This window comes from Polyodon spathula, chromosome 25 (assembly GCF_017654505.1).
Source record: "Polyodon spathula isolate WHYD16114869_AA chromosome 25, ASM1765450v1, whole genome shotgun sequence".
Taxonomy (NCBI): Eukaryota; Metazoa; Chordata; class Actinopteri; order Acipenseriformes; family Polyodontidae; genus Polyodon; species Polyodon spathula.
In genome coordinates, this window is record NC_054558.1 from 16,691,783 (window position 1) to 16,708,029 (window position 16,247).

The 16,247-nt window shown below is 40.8% G+C and overlaps 1 protein-coding gene across 1 annotated transcript in view; it reads right to left on the reverse strand.

Annotated features, from left to right (window-relative positions):
• Nucleotides 1-540: 540 nt before the first annotated feature.
• LOC121299568 (rasGAP-activating-like protein 1) overlaps nucleotides 541-16,247 on the reverse strand; it is a 48,337-nt gene continuing 32,630 nt past the window's right edge. The window contains exons 14-21 of the mRNA XM_041227356.1: nucleotides 15,914-16,051; nucleotides 14,569-14,713; nucleotides 8,420-8,592; nucleotides 7,295-7,432; nucleotides 6,243-6,378; nucleotides 5,341-5,461; nucleotides 4,754-4,833; nucleotides 541-3,181 (exon numbers count right to left, since the gene is read on the reverse strand). Of these exons, the coding sequence (XP_041083290.1) occupies nucleotides 3,033-3,181; nucleotides 4,754-4,833; nucleotides 5,341-5,461; nucleotides 6,243-6,378; nucleotides 7,295-7,432; nucleotides 8,420-8,592; nucleotides 14,569-14,713; nucleotides 15,914-16,051 (1,080 nt within the window). The 3' untranslated portion in view covers nucleotides 541-3,032. The remainder of the gene's footprint in view (nucleotides 3,182-4,753; nucleotides 4,834-5,340; nucleotides 5,462-6,242; nucleotides 6,379-7,294; nucleotides 7,433-8,419; nucleotides 8,593-14,568; nucleotides 14,714-15,913; nucleotides 16,052-16,247) is intronic.

Consider the following 16,247-nt stretch of genomic DNA (forward strand, 5'->3'; position numbering starts at 1 on the left):
TCCACATGCTTTCAATATAATGCACAAGGCTGCTTAGTGTTGGCACTTTAGATTCTCAATGCAAGCTCAAAGCCTGGGTAAGGCAGAGTATAATGATGATGACTTAATATTGAAGCAACAGAAACCAGAAAGAACCCAGAACCACTGAGAATGACTTGTAAACGTCATCAAACTGAAAGGCAAATGTAAAACAGAGCATTTTGAAAACTAATACAACAAAAGAATATTAGGTTGGTTAACTTGTGAGGGGCAGGTATGTGGCTACTTGTTGAAAAACAACACCACCAGTAGTTTTTCAGTTCAAAGCCATACATTTAATTACACCAAGGCATATGCAAATCTTTGTGTTAGAAATATATTTTGGCAATTATAATTTGGCGGTCAATAACTTTTCAGAAATACATATTGGCACATATAGCAACAACTATAAAACATTGATATCTTCCTATATTTATATACATAGGGTATGTATATATATATATATATATATATATATATATATATATATATATATATATATATATATATATATATACACACACACGCACACACACACACAAACAGCTGCCAGTAACATACAGTAGTTTAGCATAATGAAGAATATAATCCCACATGAAAGCATAAGACAAACGAGCGAGAGGAGGCTATTTCGCCCATCGATGCTTGTCCGGCTCCGAGTGCCTGATCTCAAGTCGGGTCTTAAAGGATCCCAGTCATTTCAGCATCAACAACATGACTAGGTAACCTATTCCTTACCCTTCCTAGTAGCATAATTGTGACTGTCTGGAATGTACAACGTGATATGCAGCTACCAGATATTGGGCTAATGTAAATCTCTTTATATTGTCTGTCTAGACCCCTTAATGAAGGATGAAAGAGAAACAGCACAGGGCACTGCACTGTTTAACTTGCCAGTGAAATGAGATCAAATTGAATAGCACTGGGATAACAGTGTCTGTGTACTCAGCTTACAGCACAGTTGGGTGTTGCAATTCGTTTCTCAACAACAAAATGTGGGAAAATATGAATGGAAATGAATATATATTTAACTAAATTTACTGACCACTGACTTAAAATACCATTCTAATTTTACTTTGAACCATTTCTAAACAACGTTCTGAACTCAATCCATTGCTGGTAATGGTTATTTCCTCCTTTGATCTTTTAAGATGCTTGATCTATCAGGTTTGTTGGCTCCCCATGTTCCATACTAAACAGTATGTTAGTAATAAATATTGCAGCAACATCACCATTCATAAAAAATATCATAAAACAATGAGTAAAACGCATTGACAGGCAAAGCGATTGTAAATACGATACTTTTCTGGGCAGCCATTAAGTGTCTGTATACAAACACGACTGAATGCAATAAGCAATCACCATGCATAGAAACCAGCACACACTTTCCTTTCACATGCTGTATGGGTGTAATAACACACTGCCACCACTGATGTGTGAAAACTACATTTCCCAGCATGCACACTGCCACCCCCCATCCTGAAACAACCACTTAAGGCTTGTGGTGTAGCTCCCATTGAAGCAATCAATAGTGCTCTTAGAATCTACAGCTGATAGACTACAGTCAATAGTGCTCTAAGTAGAGCTCTTACACTACATCTGGTAGACCACAATCAATAGTGCTCTCAGTAGACCACAACTGAACCATTAACCTCTGCAACACTAGTGGATGTAAGAAATGTATCCGTAAAAAATACTGCCAAGGAAGAAAAACAAGCAGAAGACATGAGTTAATATAACTTTAGGGGCACACTGGTCACTTCAATGACAGTTACTGTACAAACTGAACTCCATGCAAGACCTTCTCTTATAATTCACTTTGTAATAAAAAGGTCTGTCAATTGTGGACTCGCTAACATACAATATACGATCAAGCACAGGCAACTATTGAGCAAAGGCAAACTGGGGCTCATGCTTTCAGCTACAGCAGCAACAATTATTCAATATCCAAACGTTCATGTATTAAAACAAACGAAGACCCCTCTCAAGCGTTTCCTTCTGCATTGTTGCAACAGGACCTTTTACTGCAGTATACTTCTTCTTGGCCATTGTTAATACTGACATATCTGAAATGTACAAATATCTAGACTGACTCATTCAAACTGACACACTAGGAATGAAATACTGTACTGAGAAACGCCTTGGTATAAAACCCTTTCCTCTGTTCGTGAGCCTGGGCCCATAAGAAGAAGAGCCTTGATATATGATTATAATCCCAGTGTATTATCCAGGACAAACCCAGACTAAACCATTAGCAGAACACTGCATTAGCAGCAATGCCAACAGGTTTGGAACAGTGATACTGACATGGTACTACAATGGATTACCAGTGTGTATTAGTTCATACCATTGCGACATCATTATACAAATGTTAGCACTGTAGTACTATTCCACCAAGAGTACTGAAGTTCATGTGGCTGCAGATGGATAATGAAGTTTGCTTTTTCCATTCTAAAAACTGGTCTTCCATAGCACCAAATGAGGAATACCTGCTAGTTAGTACCAAGAGAAAAAAAAGCTTATACATTCAAAGTGCAGAAAACTGCTTGTAACAAATGTTCATGTGAATTTAGTGCAACGGATCCAAAGATATGGTCTTCAATAGCTCAAACAATCAAGCATCGGTATTGTTAGAAAACAGGTTATAGATTATTTAAGAATTTAAAGAATGTCCACAGTTTGCTCCTAGCTGAAATTGTGACAAACTGTATCATTGTAAATATCTGAACATCTTAGATATTTTATGTTACTGAGTCCATAGCTGACAGACCTTATTTATCTTGTTACTTGCAGATATACATTTATTTAAAAGCTCCTGTTTCTTTTTGGTAACTTCCTGCAAAGTAACGTATAAACTTGTAAGGCTTTCTGACCAATCATCCTCACCCATCCAATAAAACACAAACAGCATTAGCGACAAGGTTTGACAGACATCCACCAAAACAAAACACAATGGGAATGGGAGGTGTCAATTTGCATTCTATCACTTGCCCCACCCCCCTGAGGGGCATGGCTTAAGGAGGCAGGATCTCATTGGCCGCCTCCTCTCTCTCCCGTCGTTCGAAGGCCTGGTGGGCACGCTCCAGATCCTGTACCACGTCGAGGAGACGCGCTGCTGCTGCCATCCTGTGCTCGTGGAAGTTTCTGCTCCGCTCTACCCTGTCTGCCACAGAGAAAAGGAAGAGAGTCAAGGTTTTGTATTTTTAAAAGAAAAACCAGAAAACCAGAGAATCCCAGATTTTCTCCCCAATTTAGAATGTCCAACTACACTCCCTCACCGCTAAAATTCCCCACAACAGCTCAAAAGCAATGAAGGTCCGATCCCAGGATCAAGCCAATTGCCTCTGCATCCAGGAACTCGATAGCTACTGGTCTCTGGAGGACAAAGGCCAGCCCTACAGGTGCCCACTTCAGCTAACCAGGCACCTGGTCGACTGTACAGCAATGGGGAGAAACAGCCTCGGACATTTTTTGTCTCCCTAACCTGCAGGAGCACCAGAGCTAATGCGATGCTCCCTCTGGAATCCTTAGCGAACACTTTACACAGCCAGGACACGAACCTGCGCTTCCCTGCCTGTGCCACCCTGTATGCCATGTGGCTACGCTTATACTTGGGGACCCAGGCTGATCTCAAATGTAGGATGGTTGCTGTGGATTGAAAGCTTTGGTCTCATCCCTCAGTCAACCAGCCTCAATATGCCGACACATCCCTGCATACATTATTACTTAAAAGGTTACATTTTAGCCAACCAGAGATATTCCCCAGGGACTGCTCATCTCAGTATGGTATCTGTTTAATTTCAGTGGAACGGATCACCTCTCTCTCTCTCTAGAGCAAGATCAGTGTGTACCTGCAGGCAATCCCTCCCCTGGGATTGTTAATAGCTGTCCTCATTATGTTAGAGATCAGAGCCCAGGCTGTGAATCAAAGAGGCTGCGGGTGGGAGTTGAGAGGAACGTGCAGTAATGAGGATACCAGCTTTTCACCTCTGGGATTCTTAAAGCTGCACCTGCCATAACAGCATGTGGGGTATTGAGGGCAGCACTGTTTAGACCATTGACTCTCAAATTGGGGTCAGTAAAGGGTTAAGAAAAACCTCAAACTTAAATCTTAAGAAAAACCTGTTCTTTCACTGGTGAGATCCAGGCCTTTTTCTTTCACAATATTGTATTGTCTTTGACAGTTGTGGTGAGAGAAAGGCCTTTTAAATTTGTTATTTTAAATATTGACATTCATTGCAGTAGTGTTTGCAGAAGTGTGTGTGTGTGATCAGTCTAGCTCAGCACTTCATATAGCCAAGTTTTAAATAAATAAATAAATAATAAATAAATAAATAAATAATAATAATCTCTTGAAGTGCAACACCATCACAGAGTTAGAGGGTTTTCACCAGGAGATAAATTATTGTAAAAAAAAAAGAACTAATCTTGGCATTTTGTATGGCAAGATTATTAAGTACGACAAGGGATATTATTTGGAATGTCAGGTGTACATATTTAGTTTCATATAGCTGGTTGTTGCAATGTCCCTGAAAACTGTAACCTTAAATAAAGTGCTGATGCAACTTTTGCAAAGGTGTTCATTTTGTGACCGGCTCCCTATTATGATAATTCTATTGCAGTTTAATTTGGGGCCAAATCTGCTGATGTCTTTCTAGTGAGACCTTTGACCGTCACAGAGGGACCAGACTGGGCTGCAGGCAGGCTGGCAGGACCTGTTTATTAACCCTCATACCTGGTCGGATTCTGGGGCTGTGTTTCCTCTCCTCCTGGTCAATGGCAGTTTCTGCATCAGCAGACTCCAGGTACTTCTTCCTACAGACACAATATCCACAAACACAAAATATGGGTCATATTAATGATAGACAAATTCACATCTTATTGTGTTTATTCTTTCTAGACCACCAAATTGTGTGCTGGGTTCCTCACATGTTTAAACTGCACAGCAATTTAATTGTGTTTAATTAAAACGGCAACCTTTATCATATAAATCTGAGACTAATTGAGTTTAAATGAGGGCTGTCCCTAGTGACATCACAGGATGAAATGGCAAGATTAATTCCATGGGCGCTTGGGTAGCTTCTTCTTGGTAACATGTCCTGTACACACAAATCAAACCAACTGTAGCATCGAGAAATTAAACCGTGGTGAGACACCGACCTCTAGTGGTGTCCACCAGACTTACATCTTCTCCAGTTTCTTAGGCGTGGATCAACAGATTACATTTAAACGTAGTCTTGTCCATTGTCTGTGTAAATTATCACCAGCCTCATACAAACCAGCAACAGAAAGAGATTTGCCAAGATCCTTGCAGACACTGACCTGAGTTTGTCCCGACCGTGCAGCAGCTGTCTGTAGATGGTCTGGGTCTCTGCATCAGGGTCTAGTGGGTCACTCCAGTCTCCGAGCGTCACAGCAGAGTGTGTGCGGCTGCAACCATGGACTGTGGGGAGGGGGACAGGAAAGAGAACCATGTACCTGGGTTACAATAAATTGTCTACAGCTAAATACAGTACAACATTTGATTTTTTTGCATGCTCTTTCAAGCAAGGAAACTCAGTACATATGGTAATTATATAGTTTGGATTACACAGTCACAATGTCCAGGTACTTTGGTAACCATCTACTATAGATTCGATGTATACAACAGCAGAGAGTTACCTTGTATCTGTTGTATTGAAATACTTCCCTGGTAATGTTGTAATATATCAATCGTTTCACATCTACAATAAATCTGGCTTCCAGGGCGATTCCCAAGTGCTGTTAAATGCCCCAAAGCTATGTTATTGTTTGTGCCAAAAAATGAATTAGCGCACAGTAAATAAAAGACTACAGTGAAATGCAAATGATGTCATGCTTTTGGAGTGCTTAAGGTAAGAAAGTGAATGAGTGCATGTACAGATTTCAACTATTCTAGCCAAATATAAGCTAAAATGCAACCCAAAATGTCTAAAGGAGACTAGGCGTGAATGAAGTTTGGTGAAGACTGGTGCGAAATCAAGGCCGTTACCGTGTTCACCCGGTATAGGGTGCCAGGCAGATGGGCGTGATTAGCACAGAAGGGTCCCCATTTTTTGAATGAGGACCCTAGAAAAAAATAAAATAAAACATCAGCCTCGATTTGGTGAGCAAAACAGAATTAATTTAAATAAACTGTTCACACATCAAATGAATACCACTGCATTTAAATCTTTGTTTAAATGTTTAGTCCTAGTAAGACTGACCAGTCCTATCTGACTGCAGACAGCAGCTCCACTTTCCACTCCTGTGAGCCCCTGGGTGGAAGGAAGGCAGCATCCTCTCATTGTAGATACTAGCCTTCCTGATCGAGGACAGCCACTGGTTCAGCGCATTCACGTTCTGCAAGGAAACAAACACACTTGCACACTGTGGCAGATTACAGGGTTTCTCTACTGCTGTTCAAATAGTTTGAAACTCAGCTCCCCTTTGTGTTAATCCAGGGTATGCAAATATTTCAAATGCAACACTTCAGATAAACTCCTGCATCCTGTTTGTGCTGTAGTTTGCTGATTTCTGCTTGACTTTGGCTACAATACGCTTTTACATCCATAATAAATAAAAATGTAAGCTACAAGGCACTTAAAAGATTTCCCTTGAACTACACATGGAAGTGATTAGGTGCCAGGAAGCGTGTGTCATATATCTGCATATTCCATATTAAAATGTATGCCAATAACTAAAAGACTTGGAACAAAAAGGGGCACGAGTGATAATATTTGCTAGTTCAAACGTTGGTTAGCACTCCTGTAAAATCAATACTTACTACTGTGCAGTCTAGACAATGCATGAAAGAGTAAGCCACTGAATTGTCTTCCTTTTGTTTTGCTGTCCTTTCACCTCTCTGTGGTGTTTGCTTATTGCATTTATTCACACGCTAGGTGCAGGTGCTTGCACCAGAGTTCAGGAGCCAGTTCTAGCTACCTGTCACAGCTGCATGCAACAAAGACTTGAGGAGCCAATGTGTCCACACAGATACGAGTAATCTATTTGCTTTGCTGGCTATGCACTGCAGCACACTTGGTGGTGCAAGTGCTTGTTAATGTAAAGCCTACATTACAGCACATGTGTAAAAATGATTCTGATCATTGCAATAAGAACCAGTAACAATAGCAAACAGTGTACAATGATAATGGAATAGTAAAAAGAAGACATGTAATTTGAACCTACTTGCCATACTCTATAACCATTTCTTACTACAGACCATTATTCTTGCAAAGGAGTCTTGAGAACCAGTGAGGCTTGGCTGGACAGGTACCTTGCACAGGATGTACATGGTGTGAAGCTGCCCGTCATTGTCCTGAGTGACCACCTGCATCATGTTCTGCTGCTGGAAGGCATTTTCATCCACCCTCTCCACGGCACAGATCCGCTGGACAGGGATCGAGGAGCGCACCTTGGGCACACAGACACTTACATGTAACACCACCAATGTCGTCTTGGCATTTCATGGGAGGTAACATTTTCTTGGCGATTACTGAACCTGGTCCTTAACAAACAAATGTTACACTGGGAAATAGATACTGGAATTAAAACAGTGCCATATGTAGACATATACTTTTGCATACATGGCGGAAGCATTGACAATGCAATCCGGTCTGTTTGATCTGCTGTGTTGCCCATCCGCGCAGCGATGAATCCTGTATTATATAAAATATGTATCTCCCTGATTCAAGTCAAATTCAGTTCCAATGGGCAAGACAGCAGACCGGAGCAACTTTCACAGAGGACTGATAGTAGCATGATTGGCAGGTGCGTTCATATCCAAGACTGCACAAATGTTTCATGAGGAACGGTCTCGTATCCCTCAAGCAATTTAAACGGCTGGCAATCCATGCTGTCCTGGCTGACAGTGCTGTATCAGTTGTTTTTTGCAGAAGCATTAAGAAATAGATTCAGTTTAAGAGCATCTGTGGCAAGTCCCTGCAGTAATGTGTATGAAACAGATGCAAATAAGCACATCTTATACACACAGAGGGTCTTAGCACATAGGCTTGAGGTTTTAGTTTAACATTAGATTAATATCTTTTGGCTTATAAAACCCATCAATTAATTTCTAATACAGTCTAAAGCGCATGCATGCTGAAAGAACTTTCCTTTGTATGGAGTGTCTCTTCCCCAGGACGTTCAAAGGGCTGCCCTTCCGCTAATGAACATCTCATTTAAAATACAAAGAAACCTATTAGTGTAAGGAACCTAGTATGAAGCATAAAATGTATTGCCAGAATTGTAGTATACAATATTACAGGGCTACAGGACAACGAACATCTATGTAAAAGGGAATATTAGCCTTATTGAGACTGATCTGTAGTTTGTGTTTTTTTTTTCCAGTTCTTTAAAAACTCAACTGAACTGAACTGGATTCCCCTTGAATGGGACTCACCTGCCAGTCTGGAGACTTGGCATAGGACAGCGTCTCGCTGCTCAGCCAGAAGTAACGCTTCTTGAAGGCAAAGCGTGTCAGGAGCTGTGGGCTCTCGGCCTTGCGCTTGTGCAGGTAGCCTTCCTTCACCGTGACCGAGGGCAGGAACACAGCACGCTGGTGCACCTCCGACACTGCGGGAGAGAAGAGGGGGTTCGATTCAGAATGCAGACTGGGAATACATGCTGGTTATTGAATATATTTCTTTTTTAAAGCCAGTAGGCCTCCTGGCAAACTCACTGTATTATTTATGTTAATTTACCACGCGATTCTGACTGTTAGGAGGCAAGGCTAGATTTTTGAAACAGTTGTTCAAATATTTGTCTAATAGCTTTATGGCTGGTTAATATCACAGTTATCTTGATGATTTTAGAATTATCAAGCATGTCTTCTCTCCATGTACATCAACATGTAACCATTAACCTGTCCCCTTCCAACACTAGGCCCCTCACGATGTGATGACTGAAACACAAAATAATAAACAAAGTGATTCTAAACAAGACAAAGAATAACTCTGGTAATTTAGACCACAGTTACTGAAAGAAAACCGAAAGGAGAAACATTAATTTTAATGGTAAAACATTAGCTGGGGTGTACTATGCACGGCGTTGCACTGCACAGAATCCGCCACAAGATGGAGCTGTACTGCAATTTAACAACAAGATGTGTTTCTGTGCTTTTCCCCCTAAATCAATATTGATTGTCAATCTTTATGTGTATTTGTGGTAGATGGCAGAATAAGGTATGCCACTCCTTAACAAAGTCTGTACAGTAGAATATATAAGAATATCATCTTATAAGAAACAATGTTAAGGTGAATTGCATTCTTTGTTTTAATAACACATTGAGGATACGCCATGAACATTCAGATTGCTGTAACTGAATAACACACAAGCCACTGAAGAGAGTGTAATAACCAATGGACTCCATGAACATTGGAGTGTTCTCTTTATACAACAAGCACAATGTTCAAACCTACATTCAGCAGCTGAAATCTGAGAATTTCCTCAGATCAGCCTCTGCATCTGCTTAGCAATGAGGTGTAAGATGGAACAGTGCGATTCGGCCAGTGATTCTGCGGTAGGATTTGAATGAATGCAACACAGATTCCATAAAGAGATCCGGTCAAAATAACATTAACTCAGGACCATCTGGGCCTTAAAGATACCCAGTGATACCCATCAACATGGCTAGGCAACCCAGTCCATCCCCTCACCCGCTCTCTGTGTGATGAAGTGTCTCTTACCTTCTCTCCTAAGTCTGTTTCCACTTAATTCCCAGCTCTGGTGTCCTCTGGTCCTGGATTCAGTGCTGTGCTTAGAGTATTGTCTGGGGTTAACGTTGTCAACTTCTTTTAAGATTTTAAAGATTTGTATTTGTGATGCGCAACAGACATGCTACAGTGGCCCAAGCCCATTTTAACCCAGGATGCCACCCGCCTACCCAATTTTAAGGCCATCCTGTAACAATTTTGCAAGTTTATTGTATCACAGACAGTCGCAGCTGACCTGTTGCAGAAAGCCAATCAATCACATCTTTCTCTGAATGTGTCAACATGCTGTGACAAGTTGTCCTTCCACTCAAACAATATTCAAATGTCACATTCGCGTGCTACACCAGTACAGACTCCCAACGCCCACGCTGTCATGATACACTGCAATCTTTTCATTTGTTTGCTTTTGTTCCTTTCTTTCTTTTCTGTACATGTCAGTAAGCACGATCCCTAAGGTAGTATTTATTATGTTTAAGAGTCTCTCCAAATCAATTGTAAATGAGTCTTTTGTGCTACCAAATCAAAGTTCTTCACTGCTGAATTTGAGACTAAGTTGCTTCAAATAATTCTCTTGTTTTGTTTTGTGTTTTTACTCCACTTTTTTGATGATGTTTGCAATCATTTTGTGTGGTTCTTTACATTTACTCAAATACATTTAAAGTGGATGAGTCAAGTGCAGGGGCAGCATTTCTGTTCTAGTGTGTATTTATGTATGTATGTATGTATGTACCGGTATATGTTCTTGCTCAAAGCGCCAACTTCTCAACGTTTTGGTATGTTTCCCTTTGTCAAGGGAAAATGTGTTTGAAAACAAACATTAGAGGTATTTATAGGCTTTTGATGCCATGGTAACCACACATTTATTTCTCTTTAAATCTAATGTCTTTGTGATGTCATTCTCTATATAGCTAAGGATGTAACAATCTACTGTTCCTCTCTATTTAAACCTTCAGGCATCATGGTATCTAATTTATTTATCCATGTATTTATTTTAATATATTTTATTATTTTATACTGTACATTATCTCATTTTATTTTTGTAAAAACACAAACTTTAGATCATCCATGGCGTCTCTGTCGTGATCCTCAAACCATTGACACAATTCTAGCACGGTGGATTTGTGCTTTATTATCTTGAAAGTAGTCTTGGACGTCAGTGTACACGTGCAACATTGGGTTGACTGGATGGAAAAATGTTTAAGTAAACTATGATATTTGTTCAGCATTCCAGAGTAATCAAGGAAGCCAGGGCATACGAGGAGAACATGCCCCACACCAGGGTATACCACGAGACCACGCCCCACACCAGGGTATACCAGGAGAACATGCCCCACACCAGGGTATACCAGGAGAACATGCCCCACACCAGAGTATACCAGGAGAACATGCCCCACACCAGGGTATACCAGGAAAACATGCCCCACACCAGGGTATACCATGAGAACACGCCCCACACCAGGGCATACCAGGAGAACATGCCCACACCAGGATATACCACAAGACCACGCCCCACACCAGTGAGATGACAAAGCCAGTTGCATAGAAAGGTCCTAATAAAATAAAGACACCAGAAAGTGTATACTGAAGCTTCATTGGTGCTTTAAAAAGTCACCAGGATGTGACGACAAACAGTAAACGATACAAAGCGCAAACAGGAAGAGTTCATAACTTAAGAAGATATTTTCTACCCGTACCAAGTTTCTCTTTCACACATCAGAAGTGAATTTTCTGCATCTCTTTACTGACAAGGTAAAAAAAAAGTTCCCTATAATAACAAGAGCCAATTGTTAAATAGATCTTCCATTCCCCCCTTAGAGTAATAATGAGCTTTGCAGATGGCAGCCGGGACTAGTATGAAATATTTAATAAAGAATCATTTCAACCTCTTGCACATTCCTTCCCAAAGTGGACACTCGATAAAAGCCAGGGAAGAATAGACTCTTATCTATGTTGTAAGCCTGCTGTTTAATAGTCTGTACAATGCAAAAGTTGCAGCAGCTCCCTGAAATAAACGTAGCAGCTAAATATTTTACAGGAAGCCTTTGTTGAGCTCTGAATATTAACTTGGCTCTTGTCCCGTCACCAGAATCCAAAGCAAGTGCTCCTGCCAGACAGTCAGTTAACAAGCAATCCGATCCTAGTATTAATATGATTTGAAGATATGTGACTCCAAACAAAATGGATCAATGATTCTCACCAAACCATCTCAGATTACTAGGAGTCTTCAAGCAGGAGTAATCCGAGTGCAATCCCAAGCAGCAACACTCATGACTAGAAATAAAGAACCTGGAAATGAGTTTCTTGTACAATGAAACCTCTATAGTAAGACCAGCGAAGGGAACAAAAACCAAAAAAAAGTGGACTTTATAATGCATGGCCTTACTGTTTCTACTATAATATCTTAATGAAAAAAAGTCTACAAAAGTGTCAGTCTATTTTTGAACAGAGTTAAATATTTTACATTGTCTCTTATTACTGATACATGTGAACTGTCTTAATGTACTGTTCATAAAGCAACTGGTCCACTGCAAAAAGCGAAGAACTGAAATAGTCACAAGCCAATAAAAAGGGTCTCAGTAATAATGGTTTACAGAGCTAAGAGGAAAGAAAAGTAATTTGAAAGCATTTCTCTTCCTTAGCATTAGCAGCTTTTGGGATATGGAAATATCATGCAAAGTTACAGCTGCTGCACTTTTCAGGTACCGAACCACATCCTGTTCTGTAGGTCAATTTCACGCCAGTGTTTTCCATGGCATTTTTCAACGTTTGATTGGGTTTTGTCTTCCCTTGTTTTAGTATATTATTGGAATGATTGTTTTAGTGTATTATTGGCATGATGGACAGAAGCAGTCACAAGCAATGTATTTAACTCATTTAAATAATATAGTTGATTGAGGGTAGATCTGAAACCCTGGGTGTAGGGCTAGTGTCAGTTTGAAACCATGATAAAGTGAGGGACATATGGCAGGGTTTGTAATCTAGCCTAATCTCTCTAAAAATAAAAAATGCTGCTTTACTTAAACTGAATAAATAAAAAAATAAGGATGGAACATTAAGCACAGGTTATTTATTTAAAAAAGAGGTAATGTTCTGTAGTAGTGAGCGCGCACAAAGCCTTTGTGAAAACACGTTTACAAAGCATGGGCTCTTTTTTTCTAGTGTTTTATTCCACCTGAGCAGCCTTTGCAGTGCCAGGTGCTTCACTAGAGACTCACCTACTTTATTACTTTTAACCTGGCGGGGAGGAGCTGTGAAATCAGTGTTTGTTTAACTCTGGACCTGCAATTTGCTAAGCACCAGGGGTATTGATTGCAAGACTCTTTATAAATGTCACTTACTGTTATCAGCAGTCAAAGCTGATGCTGAACACTGGGGCATTTTTATATCCGCAACCAGGTTATAAAAGAAAGAGAGCATGTATATAAACAGGTGTTGTATGGAAACGTGTTATAAGGTCAAAAACAGAAAGCACTTGTAAAGAGAGTAACTGCAATTTAAGTGACGAGGCAGGTTAATATACAGCTATGGCCAAAAGTTTAGCATACCCAATAGAATTAACATTAAGTCTATTGAAACCTGTTGAGTAATGTTATGTTAATATACTGAATTACAAACCGCTTGGTAATTTTCCGTATACTTAACGAAAAACTGATAAAAATCGAAAAATTCCAAAATCTAACAAGAATTGCTGCATGGCTTCCGGTAGACTTTTGTGATATAATTGTGTAGTTTCTTTGACGACATGATGTTAAATAAAAAATTAAATTTGGCCTAATAGGTGCAGTAGCTTGGCCTATCGATATGATCAAGATCAATATGCAGGACCACTAACATTATTAATGGTTACAATTCACTGATCTGTGATGTAAGCTTTTATTTGGGGTTTGTGATTTAATGTTTTAGTCTGCAAATACAGAACACTCAGAACCTCAGAACACTCCTTATTTTGTGTTCATTCTCATAGTATATTGTTTTCGGTGTCAGCTTCCCTCCCTGGTTCACAGTGCATTGTACTGTATTTTGTTGGTATAGAGGTACAGCGTACCGATGATTCCCATCTGTGCTGTTATTTGATTTGAGGTCTTCTGTGTTTCACCAACCTCCAACACTGCCCTGACAAATTCAGCCTACATACTTTATCTGCAGTTGCATATTTAAAACTCATCTCTCACATCTTTGCAGTGGATGCTCATTAGCTAAGTTGCACCATCAGTTGAGACAGTTCTGTCAGCCCACAATCCTACCTGGGTCCCAATTGAAATGAACCTGAAATCCATTTAAAACCCGCCTCCTGTGCCCTTCGCTAGGTCGCTCATTGGGTAACTTCCCATCAGTGTGGGGAGATCGGGTTCTGCCAGCCCGCAATCCTAACAGGGGCGGTATGGGTCCCAATAAAAATCGTTTTGAAATTGTTCTGCTGCTGATAGAAATGATTTCAAATCCCTTTCAAGTCGATTCCAGTAGCTACTGCAGCGTGTTTAAATATGATTTGGGATGGGTCAGACAGAAGCAACAGTGTGTGTGAGATGAAGATAGCTGCAGTGTGTGTGAGATGAAGCTGGCTGCAGTGTGTATGAGATGAAGCTGGCTGCGGTGTGTGTGAGATGAAGCTGGCTGCGGTGTGTGTGAGATGAAGCTGGCTGCAGTGTGTGTGAGATGAAGCTGGCTGCAGTGTGTGTGAGATGAAGCTGGCTGCAGTGTGTGTGAGATGAAGCTGGATGCAGTGTGTGTGAGATGAAGCTGGATGCAGTGTGTGTGAGATGAAGCTGGATGCAGTGTGTGTGAGATGAAGCTGGCTGCAGTGTGTGTGAGATGAAGCTGGCTGCGGTGTGCCCACCATTCTCATTATCGATGTCTATAAGCTTGTCCAGGAAGTCCTTCACACAGCTGACACTCTGAAGGATGAAGGGGTGCAGGGGAGCCATCCACTGCTCCTTCCCATGGCCCAGCTGCAGGCCCAGGTTCCCAATGCTCTGCACAGCCTGGGGGGAGGGAGACATTTAATTAGCTAAAAGCATGTCAGTCAATAGGGAAAGCTGGTTTGTTAAAGAAGCCATTGAAAGAGGTGGGACAACTTCACCCTCCACGTGGAATGACCAAACAAGTGCAACACTAACTGAGCATGGCTTGCAAAAAGATTTCTACCATAAACCCATACTTTATAACATGTGCTTATTTCACAATTTGACAGCTAACAAATGGAGTTATTTTGTTAGCTGCAATCAGTTTGGACGGTTTTAAGCTCACAAGCCCGTGCTGAAAATGTACTTTATAGGTGTTTCTTTTCATATATTTGTTTCACCGTAACCCCATAAACATAATACTTTGTCGATTTTTGATCCTTGAATTTCATTTGCTAGCAGTAATTACATTTAGAATAAAATCCTTTCTCATGGGATTATGGATATTAGAGCTTGGTTCCTACAGCTGCTATCAACCTGGTTCGCATTATGGATCAATTTGGATAAGCCAGAGCGTGTTGTAAATGAATGCTCTATCAGACTTGGAGGGTTTGGGGGGGAAAAACTTAAAAAATAATAATAATCTGTCTCCCTCCCATCTCTATCCCTTCTGCATATCAAAGCAAAGCCCTTGATACAACTCTCCAGACCCCTGAGAAAGGGACACAAGTCCATTGTCCTCCCCACACCTGGGCAGCCACTGGCAGAGAGCATCAGAGCCCATTTCCATTTTCCATTCACCGGCCCAGCTTTGAAATAAGACTGGGGGAGGGGGGGGGGGGGGACAGCAACAGGAGTGCTACACTGTAAAAAAGTAACTAGCTTCACATGTAATATGAATTGCTATTTTTTGTTCTTACTAATTTTCGTCTGCAATCATTTTGGGGTCTACTGACCAAGAGTTACATTTTTTCTTTAAATATGCTTTTACTTGGCTTTTAGCTTGCTATGTTAGGGGCTACAGGTTCCTATAAGTAACAAGACCGCCCTCATTAATGATGAAATATCCTAAAACTATATAAAGGCATATTTGTTGTAGCAACTGTGTTTTAAAGCTTATTTTTTACCAGATGATTGGTGAGCCCCTGACAGTCGACTCTACTTGACCATTTCTCCCTTTGCAGTAAAAGGGTGTGGCTGTATAACCCATGCTCGGCTGGTCCCTGCTGAAAGTTTCTGTGACACTGAGAGTAATGGGTTTCCAAGCCCTGGTTCTCACACCTTGGCCAGCAGCAGCAGCGTGCGGCTTGTGCGCGTGTCTGCGTGGTGGTCTCTCAGGTTGAACAGCTTCGGAGTCAGGATCGCAGGGGCAAAGAATCGCAGGAAGAAGAATCCACTGATGGCCAGGTACTTCACATCCTGCGGAGCAGGAGAGGAGGAGAGGCGGGTAAGGGGGTTCCCAATATAAAACTTCACTGCAACTGGTAACTTTGAAAGTTGACAATCTGGTTCTAGGACAGTAGGAAGTTGATGTCAAATTGAACAGATTTTTTTCGCGTAAAGTATGGTTATCATATGAACTATAAAATAAATCTTGTACAGGGTAAACCCCCTT